Below are 13,803 nucleotides of genomic sequence, written 5' to 3'. Positions count from 1 at the left end.
CACACTTGAATTCAAATCTCACATATGTTATATTTGTCCCCTTAAAGTGTAGATAAATGCTCCGTCAGATCTTCCTAGCTTCTCGTGAGGTGCTCGAAGTCGAATTTGTTGATACATTTGGACAAACTCATCAAACGTGGTTGAATTCTGATTTGCAAGTTGCATTGGATCTCACATGTTGTCAAAGTTCAGACATCAGGCAACATCTTCACCCTCGTCCTCCATGATCATGTTGTGCATAATAACACAACGTCTCATCCTCTCCCACAAGGGCTCCGGATCTCATATTTTTGCAGTTCCTCGAGCAACTGCAAAACGAGCTTGGATCACTTCAAATGCCCTCTCCACATCCCCTCTAGCCCCTTTTTGTGTGGGCGAAATTAGCTCTTCTCCGATCAGCTGGCTCATAGATGGTTTTGAAGAAGGTCGCCCATGGAGGATGCCGTCAACCTGATGGTATCCCATGTTGTAGTCATGCCCATTGATAGCATAGTTGCATGGGAGAGCTTGTCCTTCAGTCAACCTAACAAACAATTAAGACCGTTGCAGCACATTGAAGTTATTGTGAGATCCGGGCATGCAAAGAAAGCATGCCAACCAGAGGTCATGTTATGCAACTTCATATAGAATCTTGGTGGACTTTTTAAAATGGCTCGGATATTGCCCTTGTAGAGCATATGAGCAGTTTTTTCACCTCCAATGTGTGCAATCAAGAGATCCGAGCATACTTGGCCATCCTCTTGCTTCCGAGAGTGTGATGAGCTTTCAACGTCTGCGGTAGTTAGTTCTCTCATGTACCGAGGCCAAACACTTCGACCATCGCAGTAGCAAATCTGACCATGTCATCTCTGCATGTGCTCTCGAACATCTGGAGGTACTCATCCCACGAATCTACGGTCGTGCCATATGCAAGCATCTGCAATGCAATAGTGCACTTCTGGTTACCAGAGATCCAACTCTTCCTACAACATCCTTCTTTAAGATGAAGTAGTCATCGTAGGGCTGGACGCCATTGTTGAGGCGGTCAAACACATTTTCCCGCATACCAAATCGTTGGTGAAATTGTTCGCGAATAGAGCATCGGGGGCAAGGTAGTCGTCCATCATCAACGTGCTCCACATTTGCAAGGACCACTTACATCATTGTTATCCTCATAATCCTCCTCATCGGACAAGTCGTCAGACGTCTCAACATAGTTCTTCTACAAGTACACCATGTCTGAATTCATTACTTCAAAAAAGGGAGAACAATTTTCAAAAATTTAGCACGGGCATTACACCAAGCACTTGCCAGGCGTAGTGACCCCACGGAAGGCATGTGCTGGGTGAATGGTACCTATGCGCGGATGGACGAGAGGTGGAACGACGGTGTAGGCAAACCGGCATGGCGAAGGTCCAACAAGGACTTGGCTGGCTGCTGAGGTGGTACGGGGGCGACATCGGCCTGGGAGAAAGCGGATGCGGAGCAAAGGAAAACAAGGGGGAAGGAACTGAGATGTGAGCTTCGGGAGTGGTTTTGGGTGGGCCGAGGGCGCCTTTCCGGTTTAGAAAAAAACAGACGTGGACAAATACCTGTCCACGTTGGATGACGAAGTATGTCCGGATCGTATGCGGGCAATTTGAGGCTCGGCTTTGGAGATGTCTTAGATTGCGAAAGTGTTGTTTTGATTCCAAGCTCATGTGAAGTCCGATGAATAGTAGAATAAAAAAAAATTCAAAACAAACCTAAAGATAACATTTTGGAGCATCGATTTTGTTGACGCCACGTTTTCCACTAATGTCATCTGATAATGAAATTGTGACCAATCAAAATATTTGGCACACAAAAAGGTCAGAATTTTTTCGGAATCAGAACATCCGCGTCCCTTAGATTGTCCTAAAACAGGGACAATATATCCTGAATTTGTTCGCGCGACAGTTCCAACGGGCGCAGCTACAACGAGCGGACCAGCCGATCCAGCACGGTCAGATGAATTTATAAGAGCATGTCGTTAAAAGAGAGAATGGCGTACAGAATGCAACACACTAGAAATGCTCTTCAGTTAAACCAGCTTTGCTCTTCACATTTTGTAAATTAAATTGTATATATATCTTTAAACAATAAACCGAGTAACCGACAGCAGCTACTGCCGAAATTTTCCACAGAATGTTTACATGAATTTCCAGTTTCTCTGAACGTTGTGTACAAATCCTAACAAAATGTTCTATCCTAGCGGCTAAAAGAATTCGGTGCATGTTTAATTTATCTGTACCCAAGCCAAGGAGAGGGCCAGGAGGTGATTTGATCAGAAAAATGTGGTGCCGGCGAAACCGCGGTGGAGGAGGTTGTGCGCGATGCTGTCCCTCTCCTGCTTGGCGGTCTCGGAGCGAACAGGGGTCTCCGGCGTGGTAGCGTCGTCGAAAAGCGCAAACGGGACCTCCGGCTCGAGCTCCTCGCGGCGCATCTCGCAGATGTTGTGCAGGACGCAGCAGGCGCCCAGCACCACGGGGAGGTCCTGGAGCTTCACCTCCGTGCGCTTCTGGAGGCATGCCCACCGCGTCTTGAGCCGGGCGAACGCCTCCACGGCCACGTTGCGGATGTCGCCGACCTTCTCGTTGAAGGCGTGCTGCGTCCATGTCAGGTTCTGGTGCGTGTACGGCACGAGCACCCAGTCCATGAGCGGGTAGCTTGCGCCGCCGACGAGGCAGGCGTCGTGCATCATACCCGCCGCGGCGCGCTGGTGCAGCATGGATTTCTCGAGCACCTGATCGTCCGGCATGGAGCCCGGCCAACCGATGCAGACGTCGGTGAAGGCGCGGTCAGGGCCGACCACCCCCTGGAGCGTGATGGAGTAGGATGTCTTCTGATTGCGCTCCGTGTGCCGACGGTTGAAGTAGGCGGCAACGGAGATCTTGGGCGCGATGATAGGGATGTGCGTGGTGTACATGGCTCCGATGACCCCCGGAACACCGAAGGATCTCTCGAAGCCCTCCTTGAATCTGCCGGCGGCGGCCTCGTCGGGCCACTGGAGGAAGCGCGGCATGAGGACGGACTTGATGGCACCGCAGACCTCGAGAACGAGCTTGTGGCATGTGGAGATGCCGAGGCCGAAGCGCTTGGAGACGAGGCGGAGCGGCTCACCGGTGGCGAGGCGCCAGATGCAGACGGCGACGCGCTGGCGCACGGGGATGGCCGCGCGAAGCATGGTGTCCTCCTTGGCCACCGCGGAGCCGAGCGCCTCGCAGATCATGTCGAACGTCTCCCGGCCCATCCTGAAGGCGCGCCGAAACTCTGCCTCCGGGAAGTCGGGGCTATTGCACTGGTCCCACCACGCCTGCGACCGGTCCTTGACCCACAGGCGACGTTGGTGGTGGCCTGCACGCGGCGGCGAGGCCGACGCGGCGGTATTAGTGGCGGCCTCCTCGGCAGCCACGACGGCCACTGCCGCTGCCGACGCCGAGAGGCCGCTGCGCGCTTCAGCGGCCTCGGAGTCGGCGTCGGCATCAAAGCTGCCCTCCATCTTGGCGAAGTAGTCCATCATGGCCTGCGACTTGTTGTCGGCGTTGGACTCGAGGAGCGCGAGCTCACGGCGGGAGGCGTCGGCGGCCCCCGCGCTGTCGGCGTGGTCCTCGGCCTCGAGCGCGGCGAGCGAAGTTATTATGGTGGCGATGGAGCGCTTCCTTCCGTTGTTGCTACCGTCCTTGATGGGCTCCGCGGCGGAGTCGTCGTCCCCTCCGCGCTTCCTCCGGCGGTTGTTAGGCATGGCGGCTCCGTCGAGCGCGAGTGGGAGCGGCGACGCGGCGGCGGCGTCCTGGAAGAAAGAGTAGTAGAAGGCGAAGTCGTCGTCTGCTGCTGCGCCCCCTCCGCTGCTGGGACGGGCGCCGGATGGGGATCTCATATACGTCACGCTAGCTAGTAACGCTGGCCGGGTGCGCGCGGGTCGGCGATTGGTGCGGTGCGGTGGTGGGTGCGGGTCAGCGATTGAAGAGGAAACGAAACGAGAGAAATGAGCGTCCTGTGATTCGTAGGTGGAGGCGAGCAGACTGGTGTGAAATGGGGAACGATATAAATACGGCGTGATGCGACGAGGCCGATCGATGGCGAGGTGTGAACGCGGGGGTTGCTTTTTGGACAAGGAAGGGAGGCAGCAGGAAAGCGAGACCGGCCCGCGCCTGCGCTGGTGTGGAGCAGGAGCAGCCAGGAAGATGGCCGCGCCCCGAGGACGCGGTGTGGCGGGTGGGCACCCACCAGCTGACAGCGAACGGGTGCGGGTGCGTGCCGCGGTTCACGCGGTTTCGCAGATCCGCACGACACCGCGTGGACTGGACTCCTCGCCTCTTCTCGGCACGGCGCGGCGCGGTGGGGAACGGAGACTAGCGGACGAACGTGGTCAATGGGATGACAATCAGGCTGCCGTGGCACCGTCACCCTCACGTGCGAGCCGGTAAACTGGAGTAATACGTACAAACTGTCAAAATTACTCTAAAAAACTGTCAAAATTTGGTGGTAGGCCTACAGCGGTGAGATTGATAGCTGGGCCGGCCACGGGGTTCGAGAAACCGCGGCGGCATGGCGTCCTTTCGTCGACATGCTTGCGTACCGCCGCGTCGCTGACGTTTTTCGCATGCCTCAAGGGACCCATAGCGCGTTTGGTTAGGGGAATTAGAGATGGGGAATGGGAGTTATGGGGTGAGGAGATTAAAAGTTCACTGTTTAATTAGAGGGAATGGAAGTTTAAGTCGGAAGGGGAAAGGAAGTTGAGGAAGCCAATTTCCACCTATTTTTTTCCATGGCGTACCCTGTTAATTGATGAGCAGAGTTTTATCCCGTACTAATTCCCACCATATACCAAACAAGGAAATGGGAGTAAAAATCAACTTCCCATAGCTAATCCCTCCATAAACACCCTAATACAAACTCCCATTCTCATGCCCAAGTGTTTACCAAACAGGCTGCCATAGTCACCTGTTTCCATTGTTCATCCGTTCAACCGTTTCGCTACTCTCTAGGGCGTCTCCAACGACGTCGCTCAAATCCCCACCAACTCTTACGGGTCCCAAACGAATGTCCGTTTTATTTGATTTTTTTTTTGAATTTTCACCGGGGGAAAGATTTCCCCACCTGAATTGTATTCATTTGCCTATAAGGCTTTAGCAGCCTATCGCGAGATAGGTTCAAGTGAACCAGAGGTAAAGAGGGGCACAAGGGAGAAGAGATAAACAGAACACAACCCACGCCAACAACACACATAACAGGGGGAACAACGAGGGAAAACACAACAAAGAGCACCAAAGGAGAAATCTAACGGCATTGGCCAGCCGGACCAAACCACGACACTGCACCGTCGACGCAATCGAAAGGCCCCACGCATCCGAGACTGCACAACGCCGCGACACCACCTGTGTCGCGAGGCACCTTCGAAGGGACACGCGGGGCCGAGACGACGCCACGGCACCTGTGTGCCACCGGCATAGACGAAGGGCATCGCCTAGCAAACCAAACCGCGGCACTGCACCATCGACGCAATCGAAAGGCACCTCACAACCTAGACTGCACGACGCCACGACACCACCTGTGTCGGGGGTACATTCGAAAGGTTATGCAAGGCCGAGACGACACCACGACACCTGTGTGCCGACGGCGTAGCCGCAGGGCACCGCCAAGCAGAGATGCACCGAGGAGCACTCGAGCACGACACACACCACCGTCGACCCCTAGACTGGACGCACCACCACCACCGACCACCCGCTTCAAACCAGCCTAACTCCACCCCCAAACCTCAGCAAACAGCATGGAGCAGCATCTCCGAAGACAGGTGCCACCAAGGTGGTAAAACGACGTCAAGGACGCCGCCACCGTCCGATCCAGTAGCTGGATCTAAGGCTTTCACCCGGAGAAAGAACAGAGTATGCGGGGAACAGTGCATCGCACGACGACACCTCCAAGGAGGGATCCGACGCCGAAGGGCGTCGCTGCCGCTGGTGCCGACCGAAGCCGACACAAGGCTTTCACCCGAAGCAACACCTGCGCCACTCGTTTGCTGAGCCATGCCGCTGCTGAGACCGGAGTCACCACTGCCCGGAGGCACCAACCTCCAGCAACGACGGCTACCGAGCACCCGTAGAACCAACACCAGACTGCCGAAGCAGCCATAGGGGGTGGAACAGAGCGCGGGGCGCCGGGGGGGTGCCAGATCGGCAGGAGGACGCGATCAGAGGAGGCACCTCGCGTGCCCGATCTGGATCTGGCCGGAAGAGAAGGGATGGCTGGCCATAGGCCTGGCCTCACCCCCACGCCGCTCGAGCAGCCACAGGAGATGGCAGGTCCACCACGCGGAGGTTAGAGACCGCACCCTGACGCCCAAAGCCAGCCACTGGCCCGGATCCGGTGCGCCGGCCAGATCCGCCGCCGAGGGGAGCGCCTGTGAGCACCACGACCAGGCGCCGGTGAGCAGGCTGCGCGCCACCTCGACGCCACCCCTGCTCCCCCCAGCGCTCACCGCGACCTCGGTACCGAGCTCGAGTGAAGATGCCACCGAGATGACCCCAGCCACCCGGCCCTCACGCGTCCGCCGCGGATCTCCCCGAGCCACCTTCGGAGGCAGGGGCCGCCGCCACCGCGGCGAGGCCAGCGGCAGCGACGGAGGAGAGGAGGCGCAGGGGAGGGGGCCGCCGGCGACGCGCGGAGTTCCCCCGAGTCGCCCGAGCAGAGCGACGCGGGGGTCGGTCGGCACATCCGTTTTATCTGAATTTTATACGTTCAGGTCAACCAAAGGAACGGCATACGACTCTTTCTACGTTTGCGCCAGCCGTGCATCCAACAAACGAATGCATTTCGCCGCCTGGAATTTTTTGCAACATACTTGCCAGCCTTCAAAAAGAATGACCCTCAAGTTTTCTCGCTGGCAACAAAGCTAGCGGCTGGCACACTTGCCAGACTTCAGAAAGAACAACCATAGTCAACAGTCGAGGCCTCCCTAGTTCATGACATCTTGGTCGAGCATCTCCTTTTGCCAATTCTCAAACCAACTTCTTCTCTCCGGGGACATGTTGGTCAAGTCTACGGTCACGATTGCTAGCGCACCTCTTTTGCTCTGGTGTCTGCATTGCGGCCTCGATCGCGAGCTTCTTCGTTTGGACAACCTCCTTCATGTCGAGCTTCCTCCTCTTGACGGCCTCCTTCATGTCAAGCTTCTTTGTTTGAAGCTCCAAGTATATCTTCATTTGCTCGTCCTTTCCTTGGTGCTTCCTTCCGTCCCTCACTTCCTTTTGAGTCATCATGTCGTGCAAAGTTTCTTGCAAGGCGATAGATGTCGCATCACGCTTCTCGTCAATCTTCGATTTGGTCTTGCCCCTCGGCTTCTTCACCCTATCTACATCCCCAGCCATGGCCGTCGGCCCTCTTTTCTTCTTTAGAGCGGCATATTGATCTTTGAACTTGGGGCAACCTTTGATGAGCGTCCCACAATGGGTTAGGGTGAATGGCGTGTTCTTATGACGGGCCTTGAATGCTTCCAAAGGTTGGAATGCCTACACAATCAAAGAGTAGGCCACAAATGTAATAGTGAATGACACAAGATGTAACAAACATGAACGTGGCATAGCAATGAAACAGGAAGAGGCCATACCAAGTCGGCCACGCCTAGGCCACTCATGGGACGGGCTTCAACGCTCTCAAGAACGACACAGAACTTGTTGCATTCTTGTTGAATGAACCTCGTCTCTTTTGGATTGAGTTGATGCCACGAGTGCTCACAAACTTGTAAGGTGGAAACTTCCTCCATTCATGAAGGTTGCATAAACTCTTGTCCAAAAGATGGATTATTTTTTCTTGGCACTGGTCTTGGGGCCTATCTCCTTCCAACTCTCGCAAATCAACATGTCCTCTTCTTTGGTATATGATCCAGTGCAAATGCTTTGCCTCCTCCTTTGTGCACGGACTCTTTGGATGAGCTCGTCGTTAAACAATGGCTCATCCTCAATGTCGATGCCCTCTTCTTCCTCCTCTTCACAATAGATGCCTTCATCTTCATGTCATGAGTTGCCATGGTCGTTTGCCTCTTCTTCTTCATGGACACCATAATGGTGAAGGAAATATGCCCTAGAGGCAATAATAAAGTTATTATTTATTTCCTTATTTCATGATAAATGTTTATTATTCATGCTAGAATTGTATTAACCGGAAACATAATACATGTGTGAATACATAGACAAACATAGTGTCACTAATATGCCTCTACTTGACTAGCTCGTTGATCAAAGATGGTTAAGTTTCCTAACCATAGACATGATTTGTCATTCGATTAACGGGATTACATCATTAGGAGAATGATGTGATTGACTTGACCCATTCCGTTAGCTTAGCACTTGATCATTTAGTATGTTGCTATTGCTTTCTTCATGACTTATACATGTTCCTATAACTATGAGATTATGCAACTCCCGTTTATCGGAGGAACTTTGTGTGCTACCAAACGTCACAACGTAACTGGGTGATTATAAAGGTGCTCTACAGGTGTCTCCGAAGATACTTGTTGGGTTGGCGTATTTCGAGATTAGGATTTGTCACCAATTGTCGGAGAGGTATCTCTGGGCCCGCTCGGTAATGCACATCACTATAAGCCTTGCAAGCATTGTAACTAATGAGTTAGTTACAGGATGATGTATTACGGAACGAGTAAAGAGACTTGTCGGTAACGAGATTGAACTAGGTATTGAGATACCGACGATCGAATCTCGGGCAAGTAACATACCGGTGACAAAGGGAACAATGTATGTTGTTATGCGGTTTGACCGATAAAGATCTTCGTATAATATGTGGGAGACAATATGAGCATCCAGGTTCCGCTATTGATTATTGACCGGAGACGTGTCTCGGTCATGTCTACATAGTTCTCGAACCCGTAGGGTCCACACGCTTAAAGTTCGATGACGGTTATATTATGAGTTTATGTGTTTTGATGTACCGAAGGTAGTTCAGAGTCCCGGATGAGATCGGGGACATGACGAGGAGTCTCGAAATGGTCGAGACGTAAAGATCGATATATTGGACGACTATATTCGGACTTCGGAAAGGTTCCGAGCGATTCGGGGTATTTTTCGGAGTACCGGAGAGTTACGGGAATTCGCCATGAAGCATATGGGCCTTATTGGGCCATACGAGAATAGAGGAGAGAGGCCAAAAGGAAGGAGCCCCCCCCCCTCTGGTCCAAATTGGACAAGGGGTGCAGCCCACTTTTCCTTCTCCCTCCCCCCTCTTTCCTTCTCTCCTACTCCAGAAAGGAAAGGGGAATCCTACTAGGACTTGGGAGTCCTAGTAGGACTCCCCACAATTGGCGCCCCCTCTAGGGCCGGCCTCTCCCTCCCTCCTTTATATACGGGGGCAGGGGGCACCTCTAGACACAAAAATTGATCCTTGAGATCTCTTAGCCATGTGCGGTGCCCCCCTCCACCATTGTCCACCTCGATAATATCGTAGCGGTGCTTAGGCGAAGCCCTGCGTTGGTAGAACATCATCATCGTCACCATGCTGTCGTGCTGACGGAACTCTTCCTCAAAGCTCGGCTGGATCAGAGTTCGAGGGACATCATCGAGCTGAACGTGTGCTAAACTCGGAGATGCCGTGCATTCGGTGCTTGATCGATCAGATCGTAAAGACTATGACGACATCAACCGCGTTGTGCTAACGCTTCGGCTTTCGGTCTACGAGGGTACATGGACACACTCTCCCCTCTCGTTGCTATGCATCACCATGATCTTGCGTGTGCGTAGGAATTTTTTTGAATTACTACGTTCCCTAACAGTGGCATCCAAGCCAGGTTTTAGCGTAGATGTTATATGCACGAGTAGAATACAAGTGAGTTGTGGGTGATACAAGTCATACTGCTTACCAGCATGTCATACTTTGGTTCGGCGGTATTGTTGGATGAAGCGGCCCGGACCGACATTACGCGTATGCTTACGCGAGAATAGTTTTACCGCCATGCTTTGCACATAGGTGACTAGCGGGTGTCAGTTTCTCCAACTTTAGTTGAACCGAGTGTGACTACGCCCGGTCCTTGAGAAGGTTAAAACAACACTAACTTGACGAACTATCGTTGTGATTTTGATGTGTAGGTAAGAACGGTTCTTTCTCAGCCTGTAGCAGCCACGTAAAACATGCAACAACAAAGTAGAGGACGTCTAACTTGTTTTTGCAGGGCATGTTGTGATGTGATATGGTCAAGGCATGATGCTATATTTTATTGTATGAGATGATCATGTTTTGTAACCGAGTTATCGGCAACTGACAGGAGCCATATGGTTGTCGCTTTATTGTATGCAATGCAATCGCCCTGTAATTGCTTTACTTTATCACTAAGCGGTAGCGATAGTCGTAGAAGCAATAGTTGGCGAGACGACAACGATGCTACGATGGAGATCAAGGTGTCGCGTCGGTGACGATGGTGATCATGACGGTGCTTCGGAGATGGAGATCACAAGCACAAGATGATGATGGCCATATCATATCACTTATATTGATTGCATGTGATGTTTATCTTTTATGCATCTTATCTTGCTTTGATTGACGGTAGCATTATAAGATGATATCTCACTAAATTTCAAGATAAAAGTGTTCTTCCTGAGTATGCACCGTTGCCAAAGTTCGTCATGCCCAGACACCACGTGATAATCGGGTGTGATAAGCTCTACGTCCATCTACAACGGGTGCAAGCCAGTTTTACACACGTAGAATACTTAGGTTAAACTTGACGAGCCTAGCATATGCAGATATGGCCTCGGAACACTGAGACCGAAAGGTCGAGCGTGAATCATATAGTAGATATGATCAACATAGTGATGTTCACCATTGAAAACTACTCCATTTCACGTGATGACCGGTTATGGTTTAGTTGATTTGGATCACGTGATCACTTAGATGATTAGAGAGATGCCTATCTAAGTGGGAGTTCTTAAGTAATATGATTAATTGAACTTAAATTTATCATGAACTTAGTCCTGGTAGTATTTTGCAAATTATGTTGTAGCTCGCGCTGTTGCTTTCATATGTTTATTTTGATACGTTCCTAGAGAAAACTCTGTTGAAAGATGTTAGTAGCAATGATGCGGATTGGATCCGTGATCTGAGGACTGTCCTCATTGCTGCACAAAAGAATTATTTCCTTGATGCACCGCTAGGTGACGGACCTATTGCAGGAGCAGATACAGACGTTATGAACGTTTGGCTAGCTCAATATGATGACTACTTGATAGTTTAGTGCACTATGCTTAACGACTTAGAATAGGGACTTCAAAGACGTTTTGAACGTCATGGGCCATATGAGATGTTCCAGGAGTTGAAGTTAATATTTCAAGCAAATACCCGAGTTGAGAGATATGAAGTCTCCAACAAGTTCTATAGCTAAAAGATGGAGGAGAATTGCTCAACTAGTGAGCATGTGCTCAGATTGTATGGGTACTACAATCGCTTGAATCAGGTGGGAGTTAATCTTCCAGATAAGATAGTGATTGACAGAGTTCTCTAGTCACCATCACCAAGTTAGTAGAACTTCGTGATGAACTATAGTATGCAAAGGATGACGAAAATTATTCCCGAGCTCTTCGCGATGTTGAAATCAACGAAGGTAGAAATCAAGAAAGAGCATCAAGTGTTGATGATTGACAAGACCACTAGTTTCAAGAAAAGGACAAAGGGAAAGAAAGGGAACTTCAAGTAGAATGACAAGCAAGTTGTCACTCCCGCGAAGAAGCCCAAAGCTGGACCAAAGCCTGAAACCGAGTGCTTACACTGCAAAGGACATGGTCACTGGAAACGGAAATGCCCTGAATATTTGGTGGATAAGAAGGATGGCAAAGTGAACAAGGGTATATTTGATATACAGGTTATTGATGTGTTCCTTACTAGTGTTTATAGTAGCCCTTGAGTATTTGATACTTGTTCGGTTGCTAAGATTAGTAACTCGAAACAGGAGTTACATAATAAACACAGACTAGTTGAGGGGAAGTGACGATGAGTGTTGGAAGTAGTTCCAAGATTGATATGATCATCATCACACACTCCCTATACTTTCGAGATTATTGTTAAACCTAAATAAATGTTATTTGGCGTTTGTGTTGAGCATGAATATGATTTTATCATGTTTATTGCAATACGGTTATTCATTTAAACTCAGAGAATAATTATTGTTCTGTTTACATGAATAAAACCTTCAATGGTCATACACCTAACGAAAATAGTTTGTTGGATCTCGATCGTAGTGCTACACATATTCATAATATTGATGCCAAAAGATGAAAAGTTAATAATGATAGTGCAACTTATTTGTGGCACTGCCGTTTGGGTCATATCGGTGTAAAGCGCATGAAGAAACTCCATAACGATGGATTTTGGAATCACTTGGTTATGAATCATTTGATACTTGCAAACCATGCCTTTTGGGCAAGATGACTAAAATTCCGTTCTCCAGAACAATGGAACGAGCTACTGACTTGTTGAAAATAATACATATTGATGTATGCAGACCAATGAGTATTAAGGCTCGTGGAGGGTATCATTATTTTCTGACCTTCACAGATGTTTTGAGCAGATATGGGTATATCTACTTGATGAAACATAAGTCTGAAATAGTTGAAAGGTTCAAAGAATTCCAGAGTGAAGTGGAAAATCATCGTAACAAGAAAATAAAGTTTCTGCGATCTGATCATGGAGATGAATATTTGAGTTACGAGTTTTCGCCTTCAGTTAAAATAATGTGGAATAGTTTCACAAACTCATGCCACCTGGAACACCACAGCATAATGGTGTGTCCGAACATCATAACCGCACTTTATTTGACATGGTGCGATCAATGATGTCTCTTACTGATTTAGCAATATCATTTTGGGGTTATGCATTAGAGACAGCTGCATTCACTTTAAATAGGGCACCATCAAAATCCGTTGAGACGACACCTTATGAAATGTGGTTTGGCAAGAAACCAAAGTTGTTGTTTCTTAAAGTTTGGGGCTGCGATGCTTATGTGAAAAAGTTTCAACCTGATAAGCTCGAACCCAAACCGGAGAAGTGCATTTTCATAGAATGCCCAAAGGAAACTGTTGGGTACACCTTCTATCACAGATCCGAAGGCAAGATATTCGTTGCTAAGATGGATCCTTTCTAGAGAAGGAGTTTCTCTCGAAAGAAGTGAGTGGGAGGAAAGTAGAGCTTGATAAGGTAATCGTACCTTCTCCCGAATTGGAAAGTAGTTCATCATAGAAATCAGTTCCAGTGATTCCTACACCAATTAGTGAGGAAGCTAATGATGATGATCATGAAACTTCAGATTAAGTTAATACAGAACCTCGTAGGTCTTCCAGAGTACGGTCCGCACCAGAGTAGTACAGTAATCCTGTTCTGAAAGTCATGTTACTAGACCATGATAAACCTACAAACTATGAGGAAGCGATGATGAGCCCAGATTCCACGGAATGGCTGGAGGCCATGAAATCTGAGATAGGATCCATGTATGAGAACAAAGTGTGGACTTTGGTGGACTCGCCCGATGATCGGCAAGCCATAGAAAATAAATGGATCTTCAAGAGGAAGACGGACATTGATAGTAGTGTTACTATCTACAAAGCTCGACTTGTCGCAAAAAGGTTTTCGACCAGTTAAGGTGTTGACTACAATGAGATTTTCTCAACTATAGCGATGCTTAAGTCTGTCCGAATCATGTTAGCAATTGCCACATTTTATGAAATCTGGCAAATGGATGTCAAAACTGCATTCCTTAATGGTTTTCTTAAAGAAGAGTTGTATATGATGCAACCAGAAGGTTTTGTCAAT

General features: G+C 49.6%; 1 protein-coding gene across 1 annotated transcript; it reads right to left on the bottom strand.

Annotated features, from left to right (window-relative positions):
* Positions 1 to 2,064: 2,064 nt before the first annotated feature.
* On the bottom strand, positions 2,065 to 4,095 carry LOC119276157 (protein ANTAGONIST OF LIKE HETEROCHROMATIN PROTEIN 1-like). Its single transcript, XM_037557149.1, has one exon. It carries the CDS (start codon positions 3,875 to 3,877, stop codon positions 2,285 to 2,287), a length of 1,593 nt encoding a protein of 530 aa, XP_037413046.1. The 5' UTR covers positions 3,878 to 4,095; the 3' UTR covers positions 2,065 to 2,284.
* Positions 4,096 to 13,803: the final 9,708 nt, after the last annotated feature.

Source organism: Triticum dicoccoides, chromosome 3B (genome assembly GCF_002162155.2).
Source record: "Triticum dicoccoides isolate Atlit2015 ecotype Zavitan chromosome 3B, WEW_v2.0, whole genome shotgun sequence".
NCBI classification, from domain to species: Eukaryota; Viridiplantae; Streptophyta; class Magnoliopsida; order Poales; family Poaceae; genus Triticum; species Triticum dicoccoides.
This window is presented reverse-complemented; position numbering and strand designations above follow the sequence as displayed.

Excerpts from the sequence above, each read along its gene's own strand:
- LOC119276157 (XM_037557149.1), bottom strand. The coding sequence starts at position 3,877 with ATGAGATCCCCATCCGGCGCCCGTCCCAGCAGCGGAGGGGGCGCAGCA.